Source organism: Xyrauchen texanus, chromosome 50 (assembly GCF_025860055.1).
Source record: "Xyrauchen texanus isolate HMW12.3.18 chromosome 50, RBS_HiC_50CHRs, whole genome shotgun sequence".
Lineage (NCBI taxonomy): Eukaryota > Metazoa > Chordata > Actinopteri > Cypriniformes > Catostomidae > Xyrauchen > Xyrauchen texanus.
In genome coordinates, this window is record NC_068325.1 from 12,063,669 (window position 1) to 12,091,048 (window position 27,380).

The 27,380-nt window shown below is 37.7% G+C and overlaps 1 protein-coding gene across 3 annotated transcripts; it reads right to left on the reverse strand.

Moving 5' to 3' along the window:
* Positions 1-208: 208 nt before the first annotated feature.
* On the reverse strand, positions 209-26,149 carry LOC127641355 (SHC-transforming protein 2-like). Of its 3 annotated transcripts, none has more exons than XM_052124318.1 (14): positions 25,993-26,149; positions 21,833-22,078; positions 15,976-16,046; positions 12,573-12,633; positions 12,088-12,207; positions 11,761-11,814; positions 11,577-11,628; positions 11,364-11,490; positions 9,714-9,891; positions 8,530-8,623; positions 6,814-6,984; positions 6,172-6,461; positions 5,688-5,841; positions 209-4,663 (listed from the first exon to the last, which is right to left on the reverse strand). In XM_052124318.1, exons 2-13 carry the CDS (start codon positions 21,971-21,973, stop codon positions 5,713-5,715), a joined length of 1,488 nt encoding a protein of 495 aa, XP_051980278.1. In that variant the 5' UTR covers positions 21,974-22,078; positions 25,993-26,149; the 3' UTR covers positions 209-4,663; positions 5,688-5,712. The 3 variants fall into 3 exon arrangements, with proteins under 3 accessions (XP_051980278.1, XP_051980279.1, XP_051980277.1); XM_052124319.1 differs by lacking the exon at positions 25,993-26,149 and adding an exon at positions 23,690-23,984; XM_052124317.1 differs by lacking the exon at positions 25,993-26,149 and having other exon boundaries at positions 21,833-23,642.
* Between the last annotated feature and the right edge of the window lie 1,231 nt (positions 26,150-27,380).

Below are 27,380 nucleotides of genomic sequence, written 5' to 3' on the forward strand. Positions count from 1 at the left end.
CTAACTTTCAACTGAAAGACGTATTGTAAAGTCACAACTATGTGATATAAAATCGCAATTGCATGATATAAACTGGCAATTGCAACTTTATTACTTCCGATTGTGAAATTATATTGTGCAATTGCGACATTGTATCTCACAGTTGCGAGAAATAACATTAGAATTGTGGGATGTACTGTCATAAAATACTTTATTATTTTATATTCCATTGCGAAATAAAGGCTCCATGAAATACCACACTAGTTTTGCAGAGCAAAGATTGTTAAATAAACGCAAGAAAGAGAAGACCAATCACAATTTAGTATACTTAAAAATGCAATTCTTAAGAATTCGGTATGCCAATACTGCATGCATTTAAAAAATAGGCTGCAAAGTCTAAAAAAAATGTGGCACTCTAGTGCGAGATGCTAAAAAACAGTCACATATTATGTTTACATAGAACAAGAATTGAAAAATAATGCAAAAACTCATTGGAGAAATTGACTGGTAATGCTGAAATTATTAAAAAAAAATAAGTATGAATGGAGTCTGTATAAGATATTAAAGTCGAATGAATTGCTGAAAATTGTGGTGAAGAAAAATTTAATGATTTAAGAATACAGCACTGCCTTGCAGGCACTTTTAAAAAAATAAATGAAAAAAAAAAAATAAATACTTTTAAGGCACTGGAATCTTCTTCTGGATAATAGGGAAGATGTGTGAAAGATTTTAAACTTGTTTGTTCTTTAAACACTGTATTGAGCCAAAGTCTTCATTTTAGGCAACCAGAATATTTGGACATCTACAGAGGCAGTTTTAGTCTTGTATGATGAATACATTTGACCAGGAAGCAGCTTTCATTCAGATGAACATTGAACATTAGAAAATAATTACAGGTATACAAAAAAACAACTTGCACAATTATACACACTCAATTAACGTCTAGTTTTTGTTACAGTAAAAGAATGGAAATACATCAAAAATCAAAAAATTGTCATTTACTCACTCTCATTCCAAACAAGTATGACTGTCTCCCTTCATACGACTCTTCATACAACTCGTGCACTATATTCTTCTGAAGCCACTCAACAGCTTTTTGTGATAGACTGAAATTTACGTAATTATTAGTGACACCTATGAACCAATTCCATGGTTACCAAAAATGTGTATATATTAGAGAATGTGTTGAGCACTTCAGGGGCTTAATCGTGTCTCCCCGGGGCTTCCTTTGGGGCAATGGCCTTCGGCATACTGATTTACTTTTAGCCAAAGAAGGGTAACTGTGTATTGAGGCGCGGTCAGTGTCAAAGGCAGAGTTTCATTGAGTCAGGTCAGAGATTTCAGCATCTAGATACTCATTTCCCAATTTTTTAAATCTAGCTACCAGCTTACCTCAACAGATCAAATCGAGAATCGTCATTACTTTTTAATATTTCGGCTGATGAAAATGTCCAACGTCAGATCATTGAAGTGTATTGTCACTAAAGTTGTTTATCCAGCACCAATGATACAGGTTCGGGAAAAATTAAAACAATTGCAGGCACAGTACAAATCGGTATAATTTTGAGGGCTAGCTAGTCTCCAGAGTCTGATACCTCAACTTGAGCTTCTCTCTTGCTTGTGAAAGTGGCAGGGTGTGTAACATTGGCACCAAGGCTGTGTATTGAAGTCAGAAAATTATGTTAATCCTTTTGACAATTAGCTTCTGATAGGAGGTGTAATGAACTGAAGGTGTACCTGTGAATGTATTTTAAAGCCTACCTCCAAACTCTTTGCTTGACATGGGATAATCAAAAGAAATCAGTCAAGACCTTAAAAAAATAAATACATTTTGGACCTCCACAAGTCTGGTTCATCCTTGGGAGCAAGTTCCAAATGCCTGAAGGTACCACATTCATCTGTACAAACAATAGTACGCAAGTATAAACACCATGGGACCACACAGCAATCATACCGCTTAGGAAAGAGATGCATTCTGTCTCCTAGAGATTAACATAGTTTGGTGCAAAAAGTGCAACTTAATCCCAGAACTACAGCAAATGACCTTGCGAAGATGCTGGAGGTAACAGGTAGACAAGTATCCATATCCACAGTTAAACGAGTCCTGTATCAGCATAACCTGAAAGGCTGCTCAGCAAGGAAGAAGCCACTGCTCCAAAACCACCATAAAAAGCCAGACTACAGTTTGCAAGTGTACATGGGTACAAAGATCTTACTTTTTGGAGAAATTTCCTCTGGTCTGATGATTTGTTTTTTTTACTGTTTTGCCATAATAACCATTGCTATATTTGCAGGAAAAAGGGAGAGGCTTGCAAGCCGAAGATCACCATCCCAACCGTGAAGCATGGGGGTGGCAGGATCATGTAGTGGGGGTGCGTTGCTGCATGAAGGACTGGTGCACTACACAAAATAGATGGCATCATGAGGAAGGAAAATTATGTGGATATATTGAAGCAACATCTCGAGACATCAGCCAGGAAGTTAAAGCTTGGTCGCAAATGGGTCTTCCAATTGGACAATGACCCCAAGCATACCTCCAAAGTTGTGGCAAAATGGCTTTAGGACAACAAAGTCAAGGTATTGTTATCCAATAGAAAATTTGTGGGCAAAACGTGTGTGAGCAAGGAGGCCTATAAACCTGACTCAGTTACACCAGTTCTGTCTTATTGTGAGAAGCTTGTGGATGGCTACCTAAAACGTTTGACCTAAGTTAAACAATTTAAAGTTAATGCTACCAAATACTAACAGTAAAAATACCAAATATAAACACTAAAACTGTATGTAAACTTCTTACCTACTGGGAATGTGATAAAAGTAATAAAAGCTGAAATAAATAATTCTCTCTACTATTATTCTGACATTTCACATTCTTAAAAAAAAAAGTAGTGATCCTAACTGACCTAACTAAACAGACAGGGAATGTTTTCTACGATTAAATGTCAGGAATGGTGAAAAACTGAGTTTGAATGTTTTTGGCTATGGTGTATGTAAACTTCTGATTGAGCTCCAATCTGCCAGCAAAAGCCCCTAATCTAACCCTTTCCCTAACCCTAACTCCTTTTAGAGTTGGCGCAATCCCCTTCTGGAGTAACCCTGCACTCTTTAGGAGATCCCCCATTTAGAGGTCTCCGGCCTGCAGCTATACCTAATTGGGTTTTAGGGAAATGCTGCTGGGCTATTGGCCCAATGGTGGGAATGCTATTAGATCTGAGGCTATTGGCCCCGGCTGACCAGTTGATAGCCCTGTCTTGCACTGGTTGATAGTAGAAAAGTGGAAATTGACATCAAACCTTGCACAATCCACCATAGGAGAATTATCATTGTATACTTTCTTTATATGGAAAAGAGCTACCTTTCCGTGTTTTATGGAAGAAAGTCATGCGTCAAACTTGCCATTGTTGGGTGAACTATTCGTTTTTAGTAGCTTTGATGCTATATTACTGGTACACCTTAAATTAAACTGTGGGTATTTGTTCCTTATGGGTTCTCAACCCTGCTCTTGGAAGGCAAGTATCCTTCAGAGTTTATGCTGCGTTCCATTCAAAGTCGGATGTAGGATATTCCAGGTTGATATTGCCGATCTCCAAACACGAAGACATTCCATTACCTGATACTTGGAAGATCAGGTAATTACACCTGATAAGGAATAAGGAAACAATATAAGGAAACAAAACTGAACATTCCTGATGTGCCTGGTTACAGATGAATTCGTAGTGTTCCAATCAATTTATACGGCATGGTCAAAAGTACACACCACATGATGGCGCCATGACTCATTAAAGAAATTGAGTGTTCTTATGGCAATTATGGTAAAAACATATGTCATGTACACAAAATGCTTTGCGCAAAAAAAAGCATAAAAAAATAAGGTATCGATCTTCCCTGACTTCACTTTGATGCTTTATTACACCTTAAATTATACTGTGGGCATTTGTTTATGTGATTAACCACAACTGAGATATTGAATATGTCCAGATATTTGGATGTCTCCTATATTATGAAGCATAATGCATATCTGGATCACAATAATCACTATATTTACAAAAAAGGGGTAACATCACATGAGCATGACCCAACATTTGGTCCTGAGAGTTTATAAATTAAATTCTGAAATGTGAATTCGATACAACTGCATTAGACTGAGTTTAAGCAAGGGAGCCCATGAGTTTATAATGTCCTTTTCAAATACTGCATCCTGAGAACAAACAGATGACCACATTTGTAAGCACAACAAATACTGATGTCCAGATTTCCAAAGAGGCATAATCAAAGAAGATCACAGCCACAGTTGCTGAATACATCGCATTTAGAAACGACAGCCCAGTCAAGACGAACGTTCACACGGATGTAGAGGAGCGGAAGGGAACATGGTGATTTGTTTATGTGTGTCTCGAAAGTTCATATTTTTGATCCAAGAGCAGTCTGCTGAGAATAGCAGGGTCCGGTTTGCACAAGGGAAAGGTTTAGAAGTACTTTTTATCCCAACGTGCAGCTCTCAGTTGGGGTGTGGGAGTCTTCTCAGTTGTTTGAAGAAGATGTCAATTGAGCAAGGCATGCTGAAAGCTGTAGTTTGTGGTCAGTGCCTAAGGAGCAGCAATATTCTAGTTCCAGAGGAAGCTCAAATCTGTGTTTAAGGCAATAGTGTGAGCTTCTAGATTGGTGGCACAGGGGACGGCCTTGCTTTCTGAAATAACAAAACACAAGATCATGAGGTCTTCAAAATATTTGTATTGATTAACCAACCCAAAAGCCCTAAACATTACAAAGTGTGCACCAAATATATATTTTTTTATTTGTTTGTTTTTTGTATCCTGCTGTTAAGACTGCCTTAAATCATGCTGATCTAGGCTGGTTAATGCTGGTTAGTTCTGGTCTAGCTCATGGGATCTAAACTCTGCTCTTGGTATGCAAGTATCCTTCAAAGTTTATGATGCACTCCATACAAAGTCAGATGTAGGATATTCAAGCCGATCTCCAACCATAAAGTCCTTCCATTACCTGATGCTCAGAAGATGGTGTATAAGGAAACAAAACTGAAACGTTCCTGATATGCCATGTTCCAGACAAAATCGGAGGTGGGAATACCCGAGTTGAAGTTCCCCACTTCCGACCTCAAAGTGTTCCAGTTAATTATACGGCACAGTCAAAAGAATACACCACAAGATGCTGCCATGACTAATTTAGAAAATTCTGTGTTCTTACGGCAATTATGGGAAAAACATAAAAGTTATGGTATACAAATTCTTGCGCTTGCCTTTAAAACATTTGACAAAAAGCAAAAATAAAAAAATCTCCCTCAATTTTACAAGTCAGATGTCCAGAGGTTATTTTCAAGTAGGAGATGGGAGACTTCCCAGTTTCGGGTTGTCTGGAACACAGCATTAGCTCCAACACTTATCAAACACACCTGAACCAGCATTTCAGGGTACACTCTGCAGGACAGTGGCTCTCCTAGAGCAGGGCTGAGATGCCCTGGTCTAGCTGGAGGACCAGTATTACCTAGCGAGGCTGGTAGACAAACATGGCCTTTGTCATGAAGCTGGTTGACCATGGAAGTCTAAGCTAGTCCAGAACCCTAGTGGGGACACCAGCATAACAACATACAATGCTGGAGAGTAGACCAGTAACCAAAATAAAACATATGCTGGTCTTTAAAGCAGGTTTTCCTGGTTCTGTGTTAGAAGGGTTGAACACTTTAGAACTCTTACCGTGTGTATGGGCTTTAAGTGGGGGTCAATGCTTTCTGCATACCACTTGTTGGAGGTGTAACTCACTCTCTTCCGCAACAATTGGCAGCTTGTTGGTCAGGTGGTAGTTGATCAGGTGACTGATGCTCTCAAAAAGCATGTCTTTAGTCCGAACCTAGTAGAAATTGAATTTTAAAACAAAGTTCATGAAAATAAAAAAAGTTCTTCACAACTATCAGTGAAGGGCTAAAAACTTCTGGCAATCATTTGTGGAAAACATGTTTTGTTTAATGCAAATTTTCCACATTTGCCATTTTGTGCAAGGGTACCAATTGTGAACCATACATGAGTCTACATAATCCATAGTCCTGCTCCCTCTTTTTTAAGTGGACTTAAGTGTGGTTTCTTTGAGTTCAAAACTGCCTTCGTACAACCAATGAACCAAACTCGGATCAAAATGGACCAAAAGATTACAGTGTTTTTTTGAGTATAAAGATCCACTCACCACTCCCTCTGGATCCACCAGCAGCAGATGTTTGGGAAGTCCACACTGCATCCCTGTCAGCACATACTGACCCAGGTTAGTAGCACTGTCCCGCACCAGGAAATCTCCATCTCGGCCCAGTAGATTCTCAGCATCCCTGCGGCTCATGCGGCCGTGGTACCACATCTCGCATCGGAGCTGGTCCTCTGTGGGAGCCACAGGGGCTTGCCTCCTTGGGGGGCTCGGCCACTTGTCCTCCAATACACAAACTCCACTTGCCTCGTGTAGACGCAAGGCATCCTCAAACGGCCCTATGTGGTTGTAATTGGTCAGATTAGAAGATGAAATGCAAAAATAATTTTCTATAATGACTAGCCTAAGCTGGTTTACTGGTCTAAGCTGGTCTCCTAGCCTGGCCAAGCTGTTATTCAGTTGGTCTAGATTTGATTTAGCTAGTCTGAAAAGTGCCCACAACACCTTTAAAACCAGCAAACAGACTAGTCAGATCATGTTAGGAGACAACCAATAGCTGCAAACCATCTAATGGCTGGTATAAGAAGTTTTTTTCAACAGGGATAAAACCCATTAGAGCGTAAGGCATTTTCATTATTTATTATCACTCATAATTATAAAATAATAGCAGGATTATGTAGCGAAACTAACTCATATCAAAGATATCTTTCTTGGGGCTCTCGGATCTTCTTCCTCCTCGGGCAAATGCAGAGGCCTCTAACATGTCCAGATTCTGAGTGTTTACGTACAGGTGTTCTTCATAATCTCGGCAGCCAGGAGGATGACCATCTGCTCGCAAGTAACCATCTTCTGACGTCAAACCTATAGATAAGTGGTCAGGAGAAAATGCACATAAAAGTTCCTTAAAGGTGAAGTGTGTAATTTCTGTGGCACTAGCATCACCAAACATAATTGCAAGAACTAATAAAAACGTCTCTGAATATTAAGTAGGTATCAGAGCAAATATAGGAGAAAATATCTTTACATAATACAATAATTAAAGTCATAGCTGTCAACAGGGTGGATGACCAGGAATGTCCTCTATCAATTTGCACACAAACACACGCACGCAGGCACGCACCAGGCACGCACCAGGCACGCACACACAATACAAACAAACAAACATTTAGTTCATGATAAACAATAATTTACCAGGTCCTGTAAATCAGTGTCAGTAATGATTAGACCACATTAAATATAAATGACATAGCTTTTTATCAAAAAGGATTAGCAAAATGTATGGTGAATTGACTTTGTAACAGTGCTACCAAACTACTATCCACTTGATTTTTTTTAATTTTATTTTGGAAACATTACCAAATAGCAACTCAGTACCTCAACAGAAAATGGTGCACAAAACATACATTTTTTGACTAATTAAATAAAATGAGTGAATCATTAACGTATTTTTATAAATATGTTACCATTTGACTACACTGTAACATACAGAGTTAATACATTGTTGTCATTCCCAGGGTTGGGAGGGTTACTTTTGAAATGTATTCCACTACATATTACAGAATACATGCTGTAAAATGTAAATTGTAACTTATTCAGTTAGATTACTCAAGGTCAGTAATGTAATCTAAATACTTTGGATTACTTCTTCAGCACTGGTAGATTTTTTCACTTGTTTTGACTATAAATACTCTGCCAGTACAGTAAGACAAAATACACATGTTAAAAATACATTCTCTGAAAAACCTAAATATCTTATATAGTGTTGCTTTGAAAAGAAGATCAATCAAATTGATCTTGTTTTAAGGATTTTTTGATATTTTTACAGGAAAGCAATACACAAATTATTATCAAGAATGCGATTTTTGCCCTAATATCAAAGGTCTTACTAGAAAAAAAGAAATTATGATCCAATGTGAACTTTCTTGATAAATATGATCGTGTCTGGTAACGTGCATGTAAAATGGCTAGAAATAGCATTTTATCTTAGCATATAGCTGACAATTTACACAAGCTTTATTTCTATTTCTTCTGCTCCAAACTGACTTCAAATGTACTTCTCTGTCTGCTCGTATGAATGTAACACATCATAAGAAAGTGTTTCACCACTGTTCAAATGCACTTTGGATCGCATCATTTATATGTATAAATGTTTTCCATCTGAAAGGACTAAATATTAAATGAAACAAATGACAATAAAATGCAAAGTAATCTCTTCAGTAATCAAAATACTTTTTGAATGTAACTGTATTCTAATTAACATATTTAAATTGTAACTGTAGTGGAATACAGTTACTTATATTTTGTATTTTAAATACGTAATCCTGTTACATGTTACTCCCCAACACTGGTCATTCCTTTATAAACTTTACAGTAAAAGGACATCTAGACAGTAAGCAGGCGTCTCACTTGAGCTACTGTTGTTCTCTGTATTCCAGTGAACTTCATAACACAAGTGGGTGGCAGGAAGGCTGCTTGTATCTCTTTTGCCCGGTGACCCCATCTAAAAGAATAAGCACAGATCTGAGATCAGTTTGTAGGTGTGAAAACAGAGTATAAGTAACAACCTGGGGTTATGTTAGTGAAACAGAGCTCATTTGGACTTTAAAATAACAAATCTAGCCTCTCTGTATGGTATAATACTTCCTATCCACATTAGTTTAAAGGGGTCAGGACACGAGGAATCAAATTTTCCTTTAATCTTTGCATATAAGAGGTCATTGTACTATAAAAACATACTGTAAGTTAAAAAAATCAAGACTTCCTCCTCACTGCAAAAAGAGCAATGACTTTTTTGTTGAAATGACTCACTCTTCTACTTCCTTCACATTGTGATGTCAAATTTGCATCTGACCACCTCCACAACAACACATCAGAGCCTAATTTACCTTATCACTTCCGTAGCCTGCCTAGTAGCAGTGAGCAGTGAAGTGGTAAGTGAGAGAGCCGTTCAGTCAAGAACAGAGAGCCAATCATAACAGTGGGCGTACTGTAAAGTCTTAAAGGAGAAGCAGCACCAAAATCGATTGTTTCAGACAGAGGGTCAGAATGAAGGTCGAAAATGATCATGTTTTACAAATATAGGACTGTTTTCTGTAAAAAAAAAAAAAAAAAACCTTTTCTAATATTATAAGTGAACCTTAAGGAACATACAGTATTTAAATAATAAAACAAGGCATGTCATGATCCCTTTAAATGAACTCTGGCATATAGACATAATGAAGGTTTTTATTGAATCAATCAGGCTAGTAAAGCAACATTAGGAATGTTTTTTCAAGTCCAAACCATGAGCTGGAGTTACTCGCTTCAGGCAGGCTGATCAGTAAGTGCCACTGGGTTTATATTTGGCAATCTCAATATGAAACTCACAAAAGGTACTTAGAAAAATTACATGATGATAAATGGTTTGACAGGCCAGGTTAAAAGGTTAAATATGCATTGATTATTGAAGAATTCCCAATTTCTAGCAAATAGTACAGTATATGGCCTTTGCGAATACAATACCTCATTGAAGCTCATTATAGAATGTGCCAGAATCATTAACATCTAAGTCTAATATGAGCATTTCTGTATCTAAAATAAGTTGTATTGACCTGTGCGGATTTGTTCTGTGGTTGTGTATGGACGTGGCCCAGTAGGCCCGCAGGAGGCCTGAGCCTGGAGTCCACCACTCCCCCCACTGGCGGCTCCTTGCCTGGGATGCTATTGTAGTAATTGTGCTCTGACGATTCCTCGTCATCACCCCACGCTGATTCCTCTGTTCGTATATTCCTAGCATAACCATTATAAATAAACAATACTTTAAGATAAAGATATTACTGGTGCTATTTTTGCAAGACATAAACAACAACTGAGTTTAGCACTCTAAATAAACACAAAACATGTTCTTATTCTGTATTTTTTGTCTTCTTTTCTGGTTAAAATATCTAAACATCCTTAAAGGGATAGTTCACCCAAAAATGAAATTTCTCACATAATTTACTAACCCTCATGCCATCCCAGATATGTATGACTTTTTTCCTTCTGTTTTTAAGAGAAGTATCTCAGCTCTGTAGGTCCATACAATGCAAGTGAAGGGGTATCAAATCTTTAAAGCTCCAAAAAGAATAAAAAAGCAACATAAAAGTAATCCATATGACTCCAGTGGTTATATCCATGACATCAGAAGTGATATGATAGGTGTGTGTAAGAAACAAATTCCTATTTAAATCCTTTTTTACTATAAATTCTCCTCTCTACCCAGTAGGCAGCAATATGCACAAAGAATGTGAATCGCTAAAAACAAAAAAGAATGTGAAAGTGAAATCGAAGATTTATAGTAATAAAGGACTTGTTTTGGGTGAGATCTGTTTCTCACCCACACATAACATATCGCTTAAACCACTAGAGCCTTATATTTATACTTTTATGCTGCCTTTACCTGCTTTTCGGACCTTCAATGGTCTGGTCACCATTTATTTGCATTGTGAGGACCTACATAGCTGAAATATTCCACTAAAAATCTTCATTCGTGTTCAGTAGAAGAAAGAAAGTCATACACATCTGGGATGGCATGAGGGTGATTAAATAATGAGACAATTTCATTTTTGGGTGAATTATCCCTTTAAAACATTATCAATCAACTAGATGCAAAATTGCACACGAAATTAGGAGAATACTGTATATTTTCAATTAAGTGTAACTTTATTCCCTATTGGCATATAATCTAACAAATTATATTTAGGTTTATGCTTAAAATAAGAAGAAACAATTTTCCAATGTTGCAAGATCAAATTTTTTTCTCTGAGAACAAGTCTCAATATCTAATGCAAATTTTCTCCTTAAGTAAATGTATCTTGTTTTAAGGGTTTTTAAAGGTAAGTAGTGAATAGGTAGTGAATACTGTATAGCGACAATGAAAAATAAATTATCTGTTGTGCATGTGACACTGAGAGCTCCATAAATTAGCTTTAAATAACATTTAGCTTTAAATAACGGTCTCAGGATGGAATCAAAACAGGATGTGATCTGAAATAAAACCTGTGTGTATCCTGTTTCAACCATAAAAACAGCAACAACAAAAAAATGATTCTCTCAGATCTGAAGCCCTACATTGACTGCAGGTGAAACGACCACCATGTTGTGATGGATGCATAGGCCCAAAATGCAAACATGCACAAAATATGCGCTGATATTGCATGTCTATCTGCTGCTGTTTTCTCCAATGTTTTATAACCAATCATTGTGTCGAAGTGCAATCTCACCTGTCCATAGTAGGAATGGCTTTGGGTGGGCTGTGTAGGAACTGTTTAAACTGCAGTTCAAAGGCCTGGCCGATGGTACTGATCACATTTTGGGCAAGACCATCAGAGCACTCCAGGATATGGCATGCTAGAAGGATGAGAGCCAGGGCAAAGTGATTAACATGTGAGAAATCTGGCTCTTGTGTAATTTTTGTGAGCAATAGAAAAAGGTACCTCTTTGATTGACAGGGTCTTTGGCTACATAAGCAACGTAATCAGGCGTATCCTGAAACATAGGGTGAAACTTAAGAGTACGCATCAGAGCTGATTGGCTGGCATGTTGTAAACAGAATGGAGAGCAGCTTTCAGAGCTGCAAGAAAAGGCAATAAACAAGCTGAAGTATTTTAGAGGCCTTACCGAATCTCCACCAGACGCGAAAGAGATGGACTGCATGGGGTGGTGAGCAATCACCTGAGAGAAAAAGATATATTGAAAGAGGCTGTGATGTCTGAATCACTCCAAATCAAAAAAGTTAATATGGAGGAGGCAAAACAACTGAGATATAATCATCTACAGACTGACAAGTGCATTGTGTGTTCTGCATACACAAAATACAAAACAATACACTAAAGAAATCGAAATAGTAGTGTTGTGATGATTCGTAAATTATTCCGGTGAGGGTCAGCTTTGTTTAATATAGCTGCCGATATCAACGTTCTGAGAGAGGTAGCGGGAAGGGCTGACCTGTCGTGTGGTCGGGACAAGCAAACTCAAGCCATCAATGGAGATGTTGACGCCGATGCTCATTCCAGCAAATTGCAGGTTACTCTTCCCCATGATGGACTGGAGGGTTTTGTTGGCAGCCTAGAAATGGCAAATTGGCAAATTGTTTTTCTTGCTTTAGCATAAATCTAACAAAATTGTTGTTTTCCAGTAAAATATACAAATATTCTTATTTACTTGAGACAGAAAATTGCATAACGTGTTGCAAGAATAAATCTTGAATTGGCTAATTGCATTTTTGTGTCGCTAATGTCAAAAATAATGTAATAATTAACAAGTAATAATTTGTTTTTAAGCAAGTTTTGTGAACATTCCTCCCATTTTCCAGTGGTCAGCAAACAGATAATCTGTTTATGTTGTTGGGCTGGTTGGGATGCTCAAAAACACACTTCAGTTCCAGAAAATGATTTTGTGCACAAAATGATCAGGGAGATTTTCTTTCTTACTTTCCTCTTCCAGGCAACTTTTCCTCCTGGTACGGCTTCACACAGCCTGTTGATGGCCTCCCTGTGCCACACACACACACACACACACACACACACACACACACACACACACACACAGAGAGAGAGAGAAAATAGTTTTACCAAATCTCTTCAGTCACCCAATAAAACCCATTATGAACCATATTTTCATGAGTTTAAGCAAGATCACAGTGTAAAAATATGTCAGGACTAAGCCTGAACATTCACACAAACAGGACAAACATCTCATCTAAACCGTTTGAATGCTAGAATAGTGCTTAATCAAATGATTCAGGTCAACAAAGCCATCATCTCAGTTTAATGTCACCACAAAGTCCAACGCCGTGCTCTGTGCTTAGAGGTCAACTAATGAGAACAGAGCTAAATTTACCATCAATGCCCCATATCTGCATTATCAGGTCAGACCTACTTTCAGAGAACAAAAACTAGATTAATGTGAGTGGTGCTTTCCGTGTAAAATGATCCACCATGAGTGTAAGATGTTCTGAATGGTTGCCAGGGCATTGCTATGCAGTTGCTAAGGTGTTGCTAGTGCGTTGTTAGGGGTTTGGTTTATGGATCAAGTCAAAAGAGACCACCTACCGAGTCTCAATGATATTCTGGTTCCAGAATATGGCTGTGTTCCCTCCTTCATTGTTAGTCTATGGGATTTCTCCAGGTGAAACTATTAGGTCTGATTACTTTTAAGTAATAGTGCATCATCTCAACATGGTCCATGATTTAAGTTATCAGTTATGTTCATAGTACAAAATTTTAATACATAGGGTTTTGTTCATCCTTAACCCTAAAAGCCAAAGTAAAAAAAAATGTTTCATGTGCCATTACGTCTCGCGGACAGTGTGCACGTTTAGTCATCAACACAGTATGTATGGACTGTCAATGTGCTGCCTAGTTATCTAAACACGCAGACAGTTAGCTTCTTTGTGTGCCGTGCATACACTGACTGTGCTAAAAGATATTCACAAAGCAGTCGTATAGTTTGCATGCATCAAACACATCTGTATGGGCTCATAAAATAACAGAAATACATTTAAAACAGAACATTAAAAAAAAAACTCAACTCCTAAAACAAAACAAAGTCAACTACCAAAAACAAAACAAAAACATAAAACATAAACAAAACAAAGGCTATAGAAAAAAAAACATATCAAACAGAACAAAAACAGATCTAAAAATATCAAAACAGAACAAAAAGTCTAAACTAATAAAACAAAACAAACAAAAACAGATGAAACAGAACAAAAACAAAACAAAAAACAGATACAAATATAAAATAAAATAATGTAGGTGTGTGTAGGGGTGTATTTGTGGTTTAGAACATAAATGAAAAAGTTGCGGCCCAAAAAAGTGTACTTTAAATGTTGAGTGCTCAATGTGCACAAGACGGAACAGCACGGAAACAGCAAGGAAAATGGAAAAAGTATGGCCTTAAGTGTGAGCAATAGTAATGGTTTTAATGACAGTAGAGTGTTTGGCAAACTCTGCTGAGGAGCATCACGAGTTATGAGGACAACAGAGGACTGACTGACTTCGAAATGCTTGTCTGCTATCAAATATCCCATTAATATTTTAAATGTGCCAACTGTCCCATAGAGGACTTTATAGGGAATCTTTCCAATAAATGATACAAAAGGGCAAAATGTGATTTTGATGATTGCGATTGTGTAAGTGTGTTTTGGGAAAGTATACATTGTTGCCAGATACCAATGTGCCTGTTATTTCTTTTACTTCATACTTTACAGAAATTGCCTGTTGGCCGCACTACATGACAATGACAGATGAGAAAGCACACCCACACGCTCTCTTTCCCCGGAGCACTGCACATCAGCTGATTTACAAGCAGTTTCTCCTGCAAAAATAGATTCTAGGGTAGTCGTTTCAAGCATTCCCATTATAACCAGCCTGCACTTCTTCAGTAATGTCATAACAGACTGCAGATCTCGACTCAAAACAAACCACTCTTCTCCATGCCTCTCTTATTAACAACTCAAACTCCACCCATGCAATCTGCATCATCTTTATGTCCCAGCAGACCTCCAGAGTCATTAGTGGGAGTCGTTAATAATACATGGCTATATCACTCCGTCTCCATCTCGATTGTTCTATCTGCACTTTAGGCCATCGTGGGCCATGTGGTTCGGGTTACTTCCGATCGATGAGCAAGGGAGGGAGGGGGAGTCCCCTTGTTGCTCTCTGGACTTTGGAGCTCTGCCCTTCTGCTCCCCTGGAAGAATGCACATGCTTGCACAGAAATACATAAACACATATGACGTACTGCATGCAAACTAATTGTATGAATGCATACATACATAAGTACAGACAGAGTAAATAAACCACACTTACAGTAAACCACAAAAATGATAAACTAATTCACTAGCTTAGTGTCTCAATTAACTTTGATTTCATCATCTGTCAATTCTGTACACAAAAAATGTATAAAGAGAAGACACAGAAAGATCATTGCACAATCTAAAAGATGTAAAGTTTCAGCTCATCTAAAAATAAACAAACAAACAAACAAAAACTTAACAGATCAATTAAGAATAAAAAACTAATAAAACAAAGAAAAGAAAAACACAAAATTAATAAATTAAAACCAGAGCAAAAATAAAACAAACCAAAACACTTCAAAACAGAAACAAAATCAATAAAACAAAACAATAAAAAACAGCAAAACATAACAAAAACAGAGCAAAACAAAGTAAAAACAGAGCAAAACAAAACAAAAACCGCAAAACATAAAAAAACTGATAAAAACAGAGCAAAACAAATACAAAACAAAGCAGAACATAACAAAAACAGATAAAAACAGTGCAAAACAAAGTAAAAACAGAGCAAAACAAAACAAAAACAGCAAAACACAAAAAAACTGATAAAAACAGAGCAAAACAAATACAAAACAAAGCAGAACATAACAAAAACTTATAAAAACAGAGCAAAACAAAACAAAAACAGATCAATACAGAGCAAAACAAAACAAATCAGAGCAAAAACAGATAAAAACGGAACAAAACAAAACAAAAACAGAGCAAAACAAAACAGAGCCAAACAAAAACTGAACAAAATGGAACAAAACAAAACAAAAACAGATAAAATCGAACAAAAACAAAACAGATAAAACAGAAACAAAACAAAAAATACAAAACAAAATGGGGGTGAGGGTTGAGATTTTTGTGGTTTAAACTTTGATGTAGATGTACTTAGGAAAACTTTAAAAAATAATAATAATAATAATAATAATAATAATAATATATATATATATATATATATATATATATATATATATATATATATATATATATATATATATTGGTCTTAAAACTGATACAAGTTCAGTGCAATCCAAACAAAAAGCTAAATTTACCTTGTGACCTGTGTTCTAGTGCTGAAGTCCAAAGATCGCATGGATTTCAGAACCTCAATGCAACCCATATACTGCAAAAACAAACAAAAAGAAGAAGAAGAAAAAAAGAATAAATAAAATGAGAGAAAATTACTTTTGTGATGCTTTATTAGTTTTAATTTTCCAGAGGTCATAATTGCTTCATATGTATCTAATTCCTGTTGGCAAGACCCACAACAATGAGTCCACAATTCAGATGTTTTGAGGCAAGACAACAGTATCAATTGTCTGTCTCACATTCACACACACACACAAACAAAGGTGGTTTAACAGCACAACTACATAATAATGGCAGCAGGGCTCATGTAGTGTTGCATATGTGTGCTTGTAGACTAACAGCATGTTATTACAGATAAACACGAAACGTATAATCTCAGCGAGACCTCTTGTTCTCGCCGGTTATGAACAGGACAGACTAATAGCTGTATTGGGGAGGGTAATTACCGCAAAGTGTGAGGAGACTGACGGCAATAACCGCATCATGGCTGGAGGGGGTGGACTAAGTAAGAGGTATAACGGCAATTTGCCCCATCTGGGACATGCTGAAAGTGCTCTGCTGAAGGTGCTGGGGAATATCCATTCGGTATTTAGTCACTAATGTGTCCACTAATGTGTCACAGGAACATATAGCAAGATGGTAATGCATCTTCCGCACCTTCCCTCAGTTTCACAGTGTGACATATGTCTGAATAAAGGTGCTGTGGGTGTGTGACACCGCGGAGACTCACAACATGTGGAGGCTCGTGCTACTCTCTGTGATCCATGCACAACTTACCATGCACCCCATTTGAAAACGAGAACCAATAATCGCAACCACGAGGAGGTTACCCCATATGACTCTTTCCTACCTAGCAACCGGGCCAATTTGGTTGCTTAGGAAACCTGGCTGGAGACACTCAGTACACCCTGGATTCGAACTCGCGACTCCAGGGGTGGCAGTCAGTGTCAATACTCGCTGAGCTACCCAGGCCCCCAGGTCTGGGATGCTTCACCTTGTGACTCGAGCCTTGTTTATACTTTCGCCTGGCACCGCATTGTGCTTTTCTGTGAAACGACAGGGGGCAGCCCATCGAAAATATAATCTGAATTGGCAGAAAGTAGTAGTGAGAAGTAGTTGTTTGCCAGTCAGACACAACTTCTTTGCATTGTCTCTGAACATGTTTAACAATATAGCCAATATTGCCTCACACACATCGTTAATTTTTTTAATGTGGCGCCATGTGCAGTGTTCCTCAGTTACAACAAACGGTATGCACACCGCCGCACGAATTGGAGTCTAGCGAAGTCAAAGCGCACTTCTGCCAACTCCATGATGAAGTCATATTTGTCGCGCGCAACCTAACGAACTTCGCGGATGTGGCGACTATAAACCAGGCTACGCCTGCAATGTGAAGAGTGTAATCTGTTAATATGGGTGTCGAAATGAAAACGTGCTGCTCATGCCCTGCTCATGGAGGATATGTAAAACAGCTGTTAGCTGGAACACAAAAGGAGATGTTAGGCAGAATGTAAGGGATGGACAGCCTGTCACCATTCACTTTCATTGTATGCGAAAAAAAAACTGCTTACCTCTGCCCAACATCTACTTTTTGTGTTCCACGGGAAAAAGAAAGTCAAACAGGTTTGGAATGACGTGAGGGTGTGTACAGAGTTTTTGCTGGTGATTTGCCTGGTTGAGTAAAGGTAAAATAAAATAAATTAAGTGTAATTTTTGTTCATTTAGGCATTTAGGCCACATCAAAAACTAGTTCTTGGCTTTCTTTTTCCGGTAATTGAATTATTCTGTGTTTTTTCTTTTACAAACATGCAAGAGTGTTTTTGGGGACGTCCCTAACCACTGTGTCTGACCTTGAAAACGTTCTGTATGAATACAAATCAGTCCCTTGTGTTGCATTGTCACGTTTTCAGCAAGGAATGAGTGCAATGAACAACCAAAGTGTCTTAAAGGGATAGTTCACCCAAAACATTTAGTTTCAAACCTGTATGACATACATTGTTCCGTGGAACACTAAAGGAGCAATGTTATAGAATGTACAGGCTGCACTTTTCCATACAATGAAAGTAAATGGCAACTCAGGCTGTCTAGCACCAAATATTACACACACAAAAAAGCCTTTAAAAGTAGTCCATGAATCCATACAATATCTTTGTGGAAATAATACAAATAAATAAAATAAATAACAATGGGGAAGTATGGTAAAAGGAGTCCATATAATCTATTGTACTATGTCACTATACTATGTCCTACTCAAAATAAAGAGATTGAAAAAAAGCAGTCCATATGAAGCCATACGTTGTGCCATGGCTTCACATGGACTAAAATAATAAAACATAATAAAGTGGTTTCTGAGGAATTTGAATGGAATCTCAGCCTGTCAAGTTCCAAAATGACGAAGAATCACATTAAAAGAAGTTAATATGGAGCCATACGATAGCTTTATGTAATGGACACATTTAATAATAAAATAATTACTTACATTTTAGTCTATTCGTCACACAAAGCTATCTTACGGCTTCAGAAAAATATAGTGCACAAGTCTGTACTACTTTTGTGAAACTTTTATGGTGCTTTTTTTTGCTCAACACCTTTCACTTTCATTTTTTGGAAAAGAGCGGCCAGTAAATTCTCATATTTAGCCATATGAGTTTGGAATTGCATGAGGGTGACTAAATTATGACTTTTAAAGTTTCATTTTGGGTGAAATTTCCCTTTAAATATGCAAAGATCACAGGACTCTAAGGGCCTTCTTTCCAAGTAGGCCATGCGTGCTTCTTAACAAGATTAATTGACAGTGGAAAGTGTTCAATTAGTGTGATGAGACATCTTCCTTCTATTTTACTCTATTTCTCTCTCTCTTCCTCTTTTTCTCAAAGAACTCATTGTCACACAATATGCAGTGTGATGAATTTGCATTCTTCATAATGACGCTCTAAGGAATAGAAAAAAATCTGTTATCAGCAAAAATCTATGCCAATGGTTTCTTTTTAAACTATTGGCACAGATTAATAAGCTAAACTGATATATCAATCTACCTCTAATGGATATTATTATATGGATGATGTTTGTACAACTTAAACGCTTGTCCTGTTGTGTTAAAACCCATGAGGAATATCCTCCTGACAATATATGTGGGTAACAGACTTAAAGGTGAAGTGTGTAATTGTATTCAATGTTAAAATACTTTCTTAACCCACCTTAATATGTGGAGAGAACTATAAGTAAGCTATTTGTAGGCTGATTCCCCGAACACTTCGCCTCTGTAGCGCTATATAAACATCAAAACGTTTGTTTGAGAATACCAACTGCCATGACTTTGGCTAAACCAATGGCGAGAGTTCGGAACGGGACTATCTGTTTGGCCAACCAATGGCAGACGGACAGTGTTCAAGAAACCTGTTTGAAAAGTCAATATTTTTGCAGTTCCATTTATTTATGCTGGTGGGGCAGAAATTATACACTGTCCCTTTAAGATCACACCTACATCTTTTTCTCAGAAAGAAAATGTTTGCATTTGAAGAAATGAGTAGTGAAAATGTTCCTTCCTATAAACAGTAGGAGATATAGCCTGTGTAATTTGTGGGCTGCTTTTAAATAGACTTCTGTTCTTAGAGAGCTTGTCATCTAGGATTCGAACAAATTAGGCTATAAGTGTTGGGTTTATGTAACAGTTTGCACAAAAGTCCTATTCACTCACAGAAAAGCGGTATTTAAAAGCAAAAATGTTCTGTTCTGAAAAGATTGCAATGGTGACAGCAGGGGAAAAACAATGCCATAATCATTTAAGAAAATGCAACTAACCATTTTGATGGAAAACTAAATCTTATCAACTTTTAAAAGAAAAAGTGTGTCATACTATTTCACTTGTTGTTGATGTCAAAGGCTGCTCCAATTTAACTCTTTTTAAGCTCAGTCAAAATCTGGGAGAAGCTAGTCAAATTAGATCGTTAGATGCTAGATGCTAACATGGACAGGCTATGTGATGCCCTCATCCTGAAAAAGTCAAATAAGTAAAAGATATAATATACATATTAAATAAAGGTTTGCTAGCAATGAGGGTTAGTGTGGTTTTGTGCAGTAAATTTTTTTTATTGGCTGCTAAGAGCATTAATGACTGAAACAGACATTTAGAAACCAATAATAAACCAAATAAATGTACATGTTTTGTTTGAAAATCAATTTGAATACGGTGTAGGGGGCCGCTTGATGTCCGATATAAAATCTGTGTTCTGAAGCAACCAGTTTTTAACACGTTTGCTTTTGTGTAGCTAGCTGCTAGCTTTCGTCAACACCGTAGTCAAAGGATGCAACAAATTTTAAGCCCAATCTAAAAATCCCTTTATTTGTGGTATACCAACATGCCATGGTGTTATTTGACTAAGAGGCCCCCCTTTCCAGGTCTACTTCCTCTGCTACACATGTGATGCAAATAACTGTGATTAAACGTAATTGAATAAACGAATGAATGGTGCCCTACGTAATGCAATTTAGGAGCGTGCACAGGCCCAGTCTAGGCTAATGGAGAGAGAAAGCTGTGGTCACAATAGATGGTAGAGTTAGGAGAGTGCATGGGCTGAGGGGTGAGAAACTGGGTTGAGAGAGAGTCGCTGTCATTGATGTCAAATAGTCTGCCAATGTTCGTAACACTTGACTAACCAAGATGCAGCCCAGAGGGCAAAGAAATTGGCTTATGTCCACCGCATTTCACAAACTGCAAGAGTAGCTATAGGGTCTTGGAAAACAGCATGTATTTGGTTAGTCAATGTGTTGTTTTGATGAGATAATTTAACAGGATTTGTCTACTTTAACCAATTATAACTTAAGTAAACAATTGTAAACAATTCCTTTATTAGGAATAAGTGTTCAAATATTCATTGTGGACTCAACAAAACTTCAAATGTGTTGTCTCTTGGTACATATGAATCTGCCTTTAGAACATACCTATCAATGTCTATGGTGGTTAGGGCCCTAAAAAACAAATTGAATTATTATTCCTGAAAAAAAAGAAAACCACACACACACACACACACACACACGCGCAAACCCTTGTAAAAAACCTAAACTTGCCACAAGTTTGTACCTCATTATTTTCACATGCAAATGAGTTTGTGATTTGCTGCAAATGTTTGCCAGAAGTGTGCAGCTCTTTACCGCTAGTGGTGAATCTCCGGCAAACTTTGGCAACAATTTGCCACAATTATCAGTGGTGAATTTGCAGCAAATTTGCTACAAACGCTCAGTTTTTGTAATGGAATAAGGCTGTATTGATCCATAGGGGGTGTTTCTGGAATTTTGCCATTTCCATCTGGAGATCAAATAAAAAATTTGGGGGAAAACAATCACTCCATTTCCTATCATAAGCAATAACTACCATCCTACCTTCCTTCAGTTATACTGTAGCTTAGTTGTTTATGTCTGCTATTGGTTTACTCATAACTCCCCTTGCTCTGACGCAGCAGTCACTGTACCACACAAAGCAATATATCTGGATTAAATTATATATTCCTCCTTCCTCCTCGAGCAATAGCACTCATAACCAGTATGCTGCTGCAAAGAGAGCCTCATTGTTCTCGTATCATATGCAGTTTTGCATAACCCAGTTTCAACATGTTCCTGTTGTTTACAAGCTTGCAATAGAATTCATGCCATGACAATCAAATCCCTCTATGCTTCTTTAGAACTGTATACAATGAATGTAAATAGGTTAGAAATTGTCAGATTATCTATAAATGAGACTGCAGTGAAGCTGTATTGAGACCTGCGATGCAAATGTAAGCGGAAATCATGGTTAGATCTCAAGCTGATAAACGGGGGACTCACCCTGACGATATAGGAAGCACCCATGCTGCTGATCTTCTTGTCTGGGTGCAACCACCCCTGGGATGGCTTATTGATGAAGCTGCCTTTCTGGGTGAAGTTTTCTCCCAGCCATATACCCTCCACCCTGGTCCTCCGGTTCATCCCTGTCCTGAAGCTCCCAGAGCCCCCTGGACTCCTCTCGATGGCCCCTGCACTGGACTCTCTGGGACTGGGTGATCGCCCGGTGGCCCTCTGCCGCCTGACAGCCTGTAGGGAACAAGGGCCCACACAAACATGGTCACAGGAGTTGAACACAGCTGCAAGACTAGCCACAGGACCGCTGGCAGCAATTGCACCCCCAGAAGCGGGTACAGTACTCTCGGATGCAGTCACCCTGCCAGAGTCCTTGCTGGAACCAGAGCTGGAGCTACTATTGGAGGGGCTTCGGCTTAGCAGTGAGTTGGAGAACTTCCAGTGGGGCATCTTGGGGATTAGCATGCAGAAGGTGGTGGTGTTGTCCTGCTCGCCATCCAGCCCGGGCGAGTCAGCCAGCACCTGGTCTGAGGGCTGAGGAAGGGAAGCGGTCTCCAGGGGCGGCAGCGATAAGCCAGGTGTGGATGAGGAGGCCACTGGCGTGGCCACCACCTTCTCGCTCATGGCTAGGCTCTGCATCAGGTCGTCAGAGGAGGTCACAGAGTCGTTCCGGAAGCGGCCATACTTTGGCTTAAGTAGCATGCCCTGAGGAGCAATCCAGAGTAGAGAGTAGTGGGGGTGAGGAAGGGGAAGGGGGAATGTCTAGGGAAAGGGGAAAGGGGAAAAGGAAAGATGCAGTGGAAACAATGGAGAAATCCACAAGAATCCACTGGGAGGTGAATCTACTGTCTGTGGAGTGAGTCTTGCCCTGCGTCCTCTTGCACACATACACTCGTCCTCTCTCTCCCTCGCTCTCTTTCTGTTATCTGACAGCTTGCTCTGTCCCTTAGTGTGGCTTGTTTAATCCCTCCCTCGCTTCTTCATTCTCTCTCTCTTTCTATCTCAGCCCTGCTCCCCCCTCTCTTGATGATGTCATAGTGTTATGGTCTGTCTATTAGATCTGCCCAACCCAGCTGGATTCAGGCAACATTAGCTATTGCACATTTGCCTGTGTACCTCCAAACAGCATCAGGCACATACCTTTGTACACACAAACACAAGCCAGCAAGTACAAAGCTATGATTTCAGTTCATCAGCAATAGTTAAAGGTGATTTGTATTTTTTAATGTTAAAATTCCTTTTCCTATCCCAGTTTAATATGCAGAGACAACCATAAGCAAGTTGATTCCCAATAAATGTGTAACCACTTTGACACTAGTTGCAGTTTGCTAATGCTAGCGGCGCAGAAACTGCACACTTCAGCTCACCAATGGAAATTAATGAATACATATAATGCAACGAGTCAAGACCAAGAGTAAAACTTGTCACATAACATCTCAGAATGTCATTTGTCTTTTCACAATGCATATGAGTACTATATATTTTTGTGAAGTGTATAATTTATGTGCATCTATTGTCCCTAAAGGACACTGAGAAAATAATTACTGTTTTCAAATAAATTTCCCAAACACTCCCCATATCTTCTATTGGTCAGGCAAACAGATAGTCCTGCCCCAAACTCAACACCATTTTGTGCAGTCATTGTTGCTAACTTGGGCTGGTCGGGACTGGATGCTTAAACAAAACAGAGCAATGCTTTGCTAGTGCCACAGTTTAAAATTTTCTGAGAAATACAAATGGATTACTTTTAGTTGCCTCTGCATATAAAGTGCATTTTTTTATATATGTAAAAAAAATGACACTTCACCTTTAATACACTATACAATTATAAAATAAGTTAAGTACCTTACAAAATTGGGTTCTCCATTCACAATGTTTTCTTCCTATTATGCATAATAGAACTGTTTTAAAGCTTCCCTGGTCTTCTCTTGCTGTTAAATTCAACAAAGTCAAGCAAACAGATGAGTTGTCACATTTATTTCAGAGGACTTGCGCAAGACGTGGTGCCTGTTTAACAAATACTTCTCTTCCTTTGAACTCTGACGTTACTTTTTTTGCAATAGGCCATAAAAGTAAATGCAAAGGCTCCACTAGGTAAAATAAACAGGAAGGACTGAAATATTATATATTCCGTTACTGTTGCCTGTGTCACAGAATAACTATTTTTGTGGAAGCCACGGCCCTGTGGTGTTGACAAAGTCACACTTGCTTTTTGTGCCTTTTTACAAGGGTTGCATTTTCCTAAATCAACACACAGCTCTGGAGTGACCTCTCAGAGGTTTAGTGCAGAGATTTTTTGTTGTTTTTCCATTCGTCGCACTCCTTGCACGCCTAGCTAGGGTAATTTTAGTGTCGAGAATGGAGTTACTGTGACCATTTTCAATTAGTTAGAGTATACGTGCAGGGTCACGATGTTGGATCAATATCTTTGTTAAGTGCAAAACAGCAAAAGAGAACACAAAAGAGAAAAGAATCAGGAAAAAGAGAAAACAAGATCTCATTCATCATTCATCACTCATTTATGTCTTTGCACGGCCCCTCTGGGAGCCATAAATGTTCCATTCTAGAGCACTCTGACCATTTCTCCTTATTTACGCTTACTCTGTTCATTTGTTTAGAAAGACAAATAGGATGTACATGCCTTATCTAATCTTACATCTTAGACTAAGTTGAAGTGAGTTAAATGAAAATGGTCACACCTCACTATAATAAACTATACACTAGAACAGTGGTCTTCAACAGGGGATCCATGGCGATACTGCAGGGTGTTTGCCAATTATTGTTTGATCTCAAACTAAATTATAATGTGTGTTAAACAAAAATGCATATTACTGGTCAATTATCTTCAACCAAAGCTCAAGTTAAAAAGCTAGATAATTAGCTAAATGTTTCATTGTCCCTTCAAATTAAAATGTAATATACATGTGTATATGTACTGATGTACAAGTATGATTACTCTATGTACATCAGTAATGTTTATTTTAATGGATCTGCAATGCGAGTATCATTACAGTATGTAAATTCATTGGGTGTGGTATTAAAGGCTAGGCTTAAAATGCAAAACTCATATGTCAAATTAGTCATAAAAAGGATTGGCAAAAAATAACCAGGACAAAGAGGCTAATATTCTGCAATTTGTTGTTTACATGGATTATTCCGGGTTCAATTCTTAAAAAGTTTAGCACCATCGACAGCATTTGAGGCACGATGTTGATAACAACAAAAATGTATTTGTGATCGTTCATCTCTTCTTAAAAAAAAAAGGAAAAAATCAAGGTTACAGTGAGGCACTTACAATGGAAGTGAATGGGGGCCAATTTTTAGAGGGTTAAAGGCAGAAATGTGAAGCTTATAATTTTATAAAAGCACTTACATTAATTCTTCTGTTAAAACTGATGTATTATTTGAGCTGTAAAGTTGTTTAAATCGTCATTTTTACAGTCGTTTAAGAGTTTTAGGGGATGCTGACATTTTATTGTCATGGCAACTATAAATCGCAAATTGCACATACCTTTACACATAAAAGGTAAGTGATTTTATCACACTAAAATAATTTTAACAAGCATATTGTTTACATTTTGTGGCTATACTTTTGAAAAAGTGAGTATTACCGACTGGCCCCATTCACTTCCACTGTAAGTGCCTCAATGTAAACCAGATTTGTGCTTCTTTAAAGAAAAGGCGGGACGAGTCGAAATTTATTTTTGTGGTAATCAACATTATGCCACAAATGCTGAAATGAATAAAAGTTTAAAACATTTAACTTACCGGTACCCAAAATAGGCCTGCACATAGGGAAAAGTAGCTTGTACAAAAATAGATCTATGAAATGTACTATACCAGCAAAGGGTTTTGTGCAAGTATCTGTCCTAGGACACATTGTCATGACATTACACGTTACATTGTGGTCAATGTGGTCAAAATGGCATATTAATATTTGCCTGTTTAAAGACACACCATCAAATCAGGTGACCTGACATAAACCACATCCTCATTCAAAGGATATAATGAGCATGCACTTGCAACGTTTGTTGCTATTTATCACAAAAATGCTATTATACACTAAAATAGTCTAATAGTTATTTCATGTAAAACAATATGGAATGTATAGGGCAAAAAAGACTAAATGCAAATGAATCATAACTCACCAAAACTACAGATGTCAGTAAAGCAGGATGCAAGAACAGCCTTAAATTAAGTCCCCAAAATCCGTGCAAACTGACTCTTTTGACATTGGAAACAAAAGTGTTTTTATAGATGTGAAGTTTGAGCCTGAAAGCTGAGAAGCCACTCGAACCACAGAGTAGAAACTCTCATGTGTTCTTGCTCAGGAAGGCACACCGTTACATATGAAGACCTCCTCCAATGACAGATCCACGTTTCTGTTTTTTTGGTCTTCTGTGCCTCCAAAATGCCACCAGTGCCATTTTTTGTCAAGTTGCAAAAGAAATAAACTCTGTAGATCTAGAACATGAATTGTGCAACTTAAGGGAAATACATGATAATATTAGTAGATGCTGCTAAAACTTGATGGTGTGAAATCATTTGAAAAGAAAAATAGCACTGGAAACAAAAGTACATTTTCACATAAGCAGCAGACTGTCTGTATAATCCACACATGTGGGATACTGATAGTAAAATACAGTGTTAAAATTGTGCACAAAATGTTTCGTTATTTGAATGCATAGCTTCAACAACAGTTGTTTCAAGTTACTTGTGAAACGGAAACTGTGTAATTCATTAACAAGAGAGTCACCCACTAAGGTTAACCTTTGGTTAAAGTTTGAGCAAGATCTAGTTCTTTTAAACAAAAGTAGGGAACAATGTGGAAATACTATTGAAATAAAGGAAATGTAACCAAAATGTAAACAATAAAAACAGGAAAGTTTAGTAGCCTTCACTATAACCAAGTGAAATGAACAATATGACATTTAACTACGACAGCCCTATATACAAAGCCCTACAGTGCATATCAATTGTCACATAAAAGGATAACTAATATATTAACAAATGAAATACAGTCAGTTAAGTATAGCCTTTTGATGTCATACTTGCTTTGCTGTGCTTAAATGTCTACAGCAACAAAATGTGCTTGTTAAAAGGTCACAGGAACACTGTGGTCAAATCAGCAACCCTGACATCAATATGTTAAAGCATCTGAAAAACAACAGACAAACAAAATAAAGAAAAGAAGCGTAGGACTGCTACCTGAAACGACTCAATCCAAAATGTGTCCATTTTTATATTCTTAAAAAGCGTGACCTATGAAAAAAACGAAATAAATAGATAACCAACCTCGTCCGAACCTCCTACAATCACTGATTTCCAAGCACAACGATTTCTGAGAAATCTCTTTTTACATTTAATTTGGTGTTTGTTTTGAAAATAGAAGCTTCTAAAACAAGCTCTGGGTTTCATGTGTCGCCTAAAGTTACAAAACATTGAAATAGAAACTTTTTAGATTTTGTGAATGAATTATACAAACATATCAATTTAAAATATAAAATGAATATTTACACTGTAAATGTAAAAAATG

Bases quoted from the DNA above. Each gene is read 5' to 3' on its own strand.
- LOC127641355 (XM_052124317.1), bottom strand. From the start codon at position 22,546: ATGCTACTTAAGCCAAAGTATGGCCGCTTCCGGAACGACTCTGTGACC. The intron at 11,815-12,087 runs GTCAGCCCTTCC...TTTTTCTCTCAG, and splicing joins TTGTCCCGACCACACGACAG to GTGATTGCTCACCACCCCAT. The intron at 6,985-8,529 runs GTGAGACGCCTG...ACTTATCTATAG, and splicing joins AGAGAACAACAGTAGCTCAA to GTTTGACGTCAGAAGATGGT.